The sequence below is a fragment of the Lotus japonicus genome, chromosome 3, assembly GCF_012489685.1.
Source record: "Lotus japonicus ecotype B-129 chromosome 3, LjGifu_v1.2".
NCBI classification, from domain to species: domain Eukaryota; kingdom Viridiplantae; phylum Streptophyta; class Magnoliopsida; order Fabales; family Fabaceae; genus Lotus; species Lotus japonicus.
The window spans coordinates 64,293,615-64,301,883 of NC_080043.1; the positions used below are offsets into that span (position 1 = coordinate 64,293,615).

The 8,269-nt window shown below is 38.8% G+C and overlaps 1 protein-coding gene across 1 annotated transcript; it reads right to left on the reverse strand.

Moving 5' to 3' along the window:
* Nucleotides 1-3,057: 3,057 nt before the first annotated feature.
* LOC130749850 (F-box/LRR-repeat protein At4g14096-like) lies at nt 3,058-5,349 on the reverse strand. The gene is made up of 2 exons (XM_057603212.1): nt 3,716-5,349; nt 3,058-3,622 (listed from the first exon to the last, which is right to left on the reverse strand). The coding sequence occupies exon 1, from the start codon at nt 4,968-4,970 to the stop codon at nt 4,011-4,013; it is 960 nt and encodes a 319-aa protein (XP_057459195.1). The 5' UTR covers nt 4,971-5,349; the 3' UTR covers nt 3,058-3,622; nt 3,716-4,010.
* Nucleotides 5,350-8,269: the final 2,920 nt, after the last annotated feature.

Here is an 8,269-nt window from a genome sequence, read left to right on the forward strand (position 1 = left end):
GGTTATCTTAGCGGCCTCTGGCGTTGTTGTGTCTTTAACGAAATTTGCCAAATGGCCAGCCTTAATCAGGTGATCAATTTCCCGCCTCAAGTTCCAACAATTATCTGTGGTATGCCCCAACGCTTTGTGGTACTCGCACCACCTATTGGTATCCACATTAGCTAGCGGCCGCCGTGGCGGTGGCGGATACTGCACAACGTTTGTCTGCCCAACTGCCCTTAAAATGGTACTTAAGGGTGCATTCAACTTAGTAAGTGGAACTGGAGCTGGCGAAGCACCATGCTGACCAGTTGAGGCTGCAGTGGGACCTTGGGAATTTCTGTGCCATGTATTTTGAAATCCGGGTTTGGAGTTTTGATATGGTCCCGGTCTTGGTACACGGGGAGTTTGTGCTACCCTGGTTTCCTTCCCCGCCTTGAGTTTTTCCTGTGGAACACCGCCAGACTGGGCCTGCTTGCGCCCCTCCTCCCTCTCTTGTTTCTTCTGATCATCTTGTTCAATTCATATGAATTCTTGGACACGAGCTCGAAGATCCATCATGTCTCTCGCTGGTCGCCTTGTTAAGTCCCGATTCAAATCCCCCGCCCGAAGACCATTTTTGAAAGACGCCAAGCATACATCCGGATTATCCTCCTCCAGCTGAACCGCCATCTTGCTGAAGCGTGCCATGTATGTTTTTAACTTCTCCCCTGGCTGCTGATGTATGCTGATAAGATCAAACATCGTTGCTTTTGTGGTTTTGTTGGCGGAGAACTGAGTCAGGAACTTCGTAGACAAATCAGTGAAATTGGCAATGGAGAAGAGCGGTTGTCGGATGAACCACTGCATCGCCATGCCTTTGAACGTTGAAGGCAGTAATCTGCACTTCACCGCGTCCGTTGCTCCACCAATCACCATTTTGGTGTTGAAATACCTCAGATGTTCCATAGGATCAGAATCGCCCGAGAAGGCGTCTAATGCCATGGTTTGCAGGTGCTTTGGTATGTCCACCTTGGTGATGGCTGGAACGAAAGGCTGAAATTCCACTACGTCTTCCGCCTCCAGACGTTGTCCTTGCTTAAAATCTTGCCTCTGAGTAAGATACTCAACTTGGGCTTGTAATTGCTCGTTTTGGGACTGCACCTTCTGCAAAGTATCTAACATTTGTTGCAAAGCCGCAGGCGTGATACCCGTCACTGCCTCCTGCATTCTCCGTGGAGCGTTGGTTTTAAGTTCTTCTAAGTTCACATAGTCAGGCAGCGTTGATCGCTGCCTAACGCCTGGATCTGATTTAGCAATCAGATCTGAAGGTCTTCCCGGAGCCACATTCACCAGCGACGCTGGCGACGGCGCCACTGAGTGAACCCCCTCCGAGGAAGCTTCTTGCTCTTGCTCGTTCAGTGTAGGACAATTGTTGTCCCGTCCGCCGCCGCGGCCGCCGTGACGACCACCACCACGCCGGCGATGATCACGGCGCCAATGTTCTGTACTAGGGAAGGCCAACGTAAGAGAATAACGAAAGGTAACCGTAGCAGAGTACTCAAAATGGCAAAAATATCATAAAAGGAATATTCTCATTAATGCTGAAAAAGTTGAGTTGTACAAGCTGATGAACTTCCCTTTTATAGAGGGTGAAGTCATGACATGAACTTTTCCTAAATTTGGGCCTGACAATCAGGGCCCAAATCCCTGTGCATATAAGACAAATCCAAAGGAATCTTCCAGCTAGCTTGCGGGTCCACCTAAGGAAGGGCAAAGAAGCTCGTTGTGTCGTCATTCTCGCCATGGCTGTCTTCAATCGTGTATTGTTCATTTTGGGCGGGCATAATCATCTTTTATGTCCCGCCCAGTCCAACCATCTTCACTAATAATTCTGCTTTGATAGAGGACCAGAAGTACCTAAAGTTGATTAGGAAGGGGTAACTTGGAGAATGTGTTTTATCTCTTCAGGTCTCATAAACCTAAATAATAGCCTTATCTCATTAAGAGACATAGGTTGGCTATACGAATCACATTTTTTTTTGATAGGCTATACGGATCACATGATCCATATTAAAGATACGGCAAAGAATGCTACAGGCCCAACACAACGTTCCTCATTTATCTGAGTCTAGGAACGGCTCTGAGACGATATAAACAAAGTTTATCTCTTCAAGTCTACACTACATGCCTTAGCATTCATGTTAAGGAGACATGTTTTTTATAGACTAAGACTGCAAACCTGCCACTTTGCCAATGAACCCAGATTTGGAGTTGTCCAACAGTGATGGAGAACCTTTTCTTGATGTTTCTCAACATAAAGACTCATAAGCCGACTACTCTATTTGATGATTTCAACCTAATATTTGGTTCGCAGTAAACAAATTAACCCCAACTTCATGTTGCTGGTATTCATAATTTACTTAGACAACTAAAGTAAACTGCTGTCAGGGCATCTTGTTTCCTTCTGCAGAAGTTGAATACTTCTAATTATCCAACATTGCTAGTGAAATCACTTGGTTAAGCTTTACTCAATGATATTCAAATCCATGCATGCCTTGCAGTTATGTTCTGTGACCTCATCTAGCAAGTAATCCCATTTTTCATGAGAGATTCAATAGATTGCCATTTTATCATGGAAAAGGTGAACAATTGTTCTATCACACTTGTGCCTATTAAATCACCTCACCAATTAGCTAATTTGTTCACAAAACCCGTTACAGCCACAAGAAGTTCTGGATAAGGCATTCAATGAAGACAAATAGGTTCGATAAATCTGCCTTGTCAATATAAGACTAGCAAGAAAGAACAAGATGAAAACACTGCATGATAGGGGAAAGGGACGAAATGTACAGATTAATGTTTGAAAAACAAGTTCTAAAACTATTTCTGGCCAAAAATTATGTCTGGCTTTGCAACTATCAACGTGTAATGACAAACCATTTTGAGCACTTAAATGGTTGCAAAACTGTGAATTGAAGAAACTACAATCTTGGCATTGTGCATCTCAAAGTAGTAGCACTATTGGGACAAAAGTAACCTGGCCCTCTAGCATGCTAAATCGAATTTGAAGGGGAAAAGAAGGGAATAGTTTTGGAGCACTTCTTAAAAGTGCTGCTCACGAAAAGAAATTTTAAAGCTGATTATGATGAGGCTTATATTGAACAATGGATCTAAGCAATACTGATCATTCTGAAAAATTTAGCACAGTCAATTATATCCAATATTATGTTTATTTCCAATGTTAAAATCATTTCGTAAAGTGAATGTCCCATAAACCACTCTTGTTAGTCTAACCATGTAAATCGAATTCAGCTAACAACAATTCAAGCTTTAGAATGAAGTAACATCATACATAAATGAATCCCTTTTTGCAAAAAGTAAAAGAAAGAAAGAAGATTTACTGAAACTTGATGACACAACTTCCTGGGCATACAGGTTGCAATTGATTGCTCACCTCAGCCTGCTTCTTCAAATTAACAGATAAAGTTTTCGAACAGAATATCCGGATCTCCCCTAAAACTGCGGCATTTTCTAACAAAAACTTCAGCAACTGGATTTCAGCTACACGCCCACGAAAATGTGAAATAGAAAATAGTTTGAGACTATATTTGAAACAGCAAGGTACTGAGTTCAGTATCCAGTCTTGAGCATCCAAGCAGATCTGTGGGTTAAACAAGTCAATGGACAGTAACAATACTACTGTTAGCCTTGAAACATGGAAGATGCAAGTATTGAAGCAGGATAAAAGATGTACCAGAGGAATATGAAGAACTTCCAATTTAGGTGTCTTTTGGAGAATGTTCATTAGTGCTTCACTAGTGAACTCGGAAGCTCCCAAATCCACGTGTCAAATTGTTGAACATGGGAAGGAGATGGAGCGCATATTTTGCAAGCAAAAGACACTAGTAAAAGAAAGAAAAGTACATTTATTGTTAAACCAACTCTGTTGGCCTGAAGCGTACTTAGAATATGAAGTAAATATAATACGTTCATATAGATATTGGCAAACATGATCAATAGCTGTCATACAGTTAAAAAAATGAAGATGATCAGGAAGCAGTTAAACATGCCTGAAGAGTATCATTTGATAGTTTAAGAGATTTGATGCTACCAAGTCCACCCAATAGTTTAGGTACAGGGGTACCAATAGTATGTCCAAATAATGGATAGAAACAATCAACACGTGCATCAACTATGGAGGCCAGGTTAACAAGGACAAAATCTACCATTGAATAGCCTGTGTAACTGAAATATAAAAGATTTCCAGCATCAATCTTGACTGTAGAATTCATATAAACGCTGAGGCCCGAAAAGATGGTTAATATCTTTAATGTAGGAGTTGTAATGCTGATCTGCTTGATGTTACACCAATTACAATTACACAAGCTTAACTTTTGTAGGACAGGGCACCCAGAGAAAAGCTGTTGAACTGACTTCTCATTTGCAAAGGTAACACGTGAGAGCTTTAATGTCTTCAGGCTAGGGAAATAAATTCCACTAGCAACATCTAGAACACAGTGAGGTTCTAAAACCAGCTTATTCAATGTATCAGAAGCTGAGCAGAAGTTAGGTAACACAAACAAAGGCTTTACATGTACCAAAAGCTTAAGCACTTCGATTTTGTGCTTCACTGCAGAAGATATAAGAGAATTGACTCTATCCACATCAATGGAAACTCCAGAAGCTGTGACACATAGCTTTTTTACACAATTAGAATGATAAAGTAGTCTGTTCACTTGATCTAGAAGGTAACATGCAGATTTCTGTTTTCGGTCTTCCTTCATGCTGGGCCTAAACAAATAACTTCTAAAATCAAAGGAAGATAAGAAGGTCCACAAGTACTTCCACCTTTTAGCCAAAATGGAAGTTCGAATAGCCTCTTTGGTAGGCAGTAAAGAAAGAATAAGATGAAGAATACAATCAGGTAAGATGCTGATCATATCTTTCATGTCGCCCACGTTATTTCTTTGGAGCTTATGTACATCAGGTGGTGAGATTAAACCAGCCATAACCCCTGCTGTGCCAACCAAAAAGAGGGAAATAAATATTTTTTTTTTGAAAAAGCCAAAGAAGATAAATTAAAGGAAGCACAAGGGGTGCTTCAACCCATGAACAAAAATACAAGAAATTGAAGAAGATAGGGGGCACCATAACAGTAGATATAACATCACTTCAGCCCCCACCCAATCCTAAACCAGCAAAAAACATAGAGAAATTATTGCAGAATGATAATAATTATAAACCAACAAGGTGTGAATAGAGACGAACAATCATAGCATGAAATATAACCAAACCCCAGTTTGAATGATCATTCATTCATCTCAAGTCTCAACTACAAACTAGTATGGTAGAGACTACAATATTAGCTATTTTGGCAGAAACTTTGTTTAATCTAAAAATCCCTAAAAATAGACAAAGAGGCATAAACCACGCAACCGAAGCAAAGATCGCTCATTCGAGAAAGAGAAAATCATGAAATTTAAATCAGGTACATCTTTCATGTCACCCACATTATCCTTTGTAATTGTAGCTTATGTGAATCACGTGCTGTGCCTACCAAAAAGAAAACAGAAAAAAGAAAACAAAGAAATGTTACAGTTAAGAAGACAAGTCACAACTCACAAGTCAAGCAAAAACCTAGCTTTTTGTGTGATGGTGTACACAATAGGGATATAATAACTCAGTCCCACATTCACTTATATTGAGACCCTCTACAAATACAATGTGAGTTTGGGAGGAAAGTAGAAAGAACTATAAACCCCAGTTCCAATGGCCATTCGATCAACTAAACTACAGAAAATTTGTTTAATTTAAAACTACCTAAGAAAATTGGGGTTGTCTAAATAATCTATGCAAAAAATTGGGTTAAATCACCCATTGTTCATATGTACCAATCATGTTATAACATGTGTTTTATATTATCCACCTCACTTAATTAAAATCTTTTATTTTATGTTTTCATAATATTTAATTTATTAGATAATTTAATTACAGAATAAACCTATAATTTTAGATAACAGCATATCACTCCTTTTGTAAAAATACTCAAAGAATCCCTAATCATATTTTGGTCCACGCTTATCTCCTTTGAACGCTTTCTCCAGGATAAAAAATACCCAATTTTCATTGATGTCGAACTGTTTGCTTTCGTATGCAAACAACACACATACTAATTGGAAACAACAATATAATAAGATCCTATCAATCCTAAATCAAACAGCAAAATAGAAGTATTGGTAATCAATCGGTGAGGCTTTCGAGGAGGTTGTTCATCCTTGCATAAGATCTGACAACAAACATTCCTTTGCTTCCTAAATCATCAATGATACCTATGCTACCATGAAGCCACGAATACAAGGTGGTCGGTCGCCTATATATGAGGTTGTAGCAGGAGAGGAGGCTTAGAGGAGATGAGCATGGAAGAAAATAGGATTAAGGATTTCTTTAGGTATTTTATTTTACAAAAGGAGTGATATGCCATTATATAAAATTATAGGTTTATTCTGTAATTTAATTATCTAATAAAATTAAAAATTACTAAAATGTAAAAATAAAAGAGTTTGATTAAGTGAGGTGGATAATATAAAACACATGTTATAGCATAATTGGTACACTTGGACAATGAGTGATTTAACCCAATTTTTGGCATGGGTTATTTAGACAACCCCAAGAAAATTTGGTATCAAAATTTATTTAAACTGCATGAAGGTTAATAAAACACGCAAGCAACTGAAGCAAACAACGCTCATGACGAAAGAGAAAATCATGAAATTATCGAAGTTGGAAGATTAAAACAGGGAGTAAGGTACGGGTTCGTACCTGAAGAACAAGCGGTGTTGGTATCAAAACAGCGAAAGAGAAGCAACAAAAAAGGTAACGAAGGAGGGAAATAGAATTGGGAGTCGGGTGCCCATGGATATCTACGAATATTTTATAATTCGGTTAAAACCCACTTAATGGATATTCATGTGGGTATGAAGCGGGTACGGGTATAAATTTTACATATGGAGCGGGTGGAGGGTATATATTATCCATGCCCACCTGTACCCATTGGCATCCCTACTCACATCTATTTGAACCTCCTTTAAAGTGTAAAAACACTTAAATGTCCTTATCTACGCACTTTCAAAGTGCGACAATAACGCACTTTAGAGGCCTACGCAATTTCAAAGTGAGAGGGAAAATTGGAAATGAAAGTACGAATAGGTGTTGGGGTCCGAATAACAAATACCAATAGAATTACAACATTAAAGGCAGGACTAATTTTGTTGGTTTAGGACCAAAAAGATTTGTGGAATTAAATTAATTAAAACACCGGTAAAGAAATATGTCCTAACATGATAGTTGATAACACGGGAATATAAGAGTATTTTTATGGGTCTTTTATTTTATTTTTAATTTATTTTCTGGGTTTTAATTAATTTTTAGGATATTTTTATATAATTTTCGTATTTTTAATTAATTTAGGATTTTATGAGTTTTTATTTTGATTTGCTAGATTTCGTTAGCTTTTATCTATCTTTAATTAGGATTTTTTGAATTTTAGATTTGATTAGGATTTATGTTGTTAATTTCTGGATTTTTATCTTATTTATCTTATTTTTATTTACTTAATATTAATTCCAGGAAAATCATAAAATGGGGGAGGTTGATCTGCGCTGAGCGTCCAGTGAAATTACCATGCACGTGTGCAGATCCGACGACTGCATCTTCTTTCTTTGCCATGTGGCGTGATTGAGCCAGAGGTCCACCATAAGACCATGACCCGCGAAGCGCTGGATTTCTCTTTATAATGCTTGAACCAAATACCATCTGACACGTGCAGAATCATTAAAAGACTTGTTTTATTTTGGAAAAGCATATCACGAGAATGGAACGGTTACAGACGGAAAAGCAACAGAAGCAATATATATTGGAAAAACGTACAGAGGAGGAGGACGAGAGTAGGGCTGAGCACGGGTCGGTTTCGGGCGGGCTCGGGTCAGATATACCGGGTTTGAACGGGTTTGCATCAAGGATATCTCAACCCATTTCCGACCGAATCAAGGATCGGATAACTCGGGTGCGGGTTGGATCGGTGGACGGATTGGACGGGTCGGTTTTCATGGGTATTGAGCCAAATCACACCTCTGGTTTGAGATTTGTTGAGTTTTACTGGGATTTGTGATGTAAGGCAGCAAATGATAGAAGAAGAGGAAGGAAAGAAGAGATATTTTGAGGATTTGGTGACTGGTCTATCTTCCATTGCTGTAACCGGACTATGGGTTTGGTAGGGAGTAAAGAGTTAACATGAGAGGTTGAAAGATGA

Bases quoted from the DNA above. Each gene is read 5' to 3' on its own strand.
- LOC130749850 (XM_057603212.1), bottom strand. From the start codon at position 4,970: ATGGCTGGTTTAATCTCACCACCTGATGTACATAAGCTCCAAAGAAAT.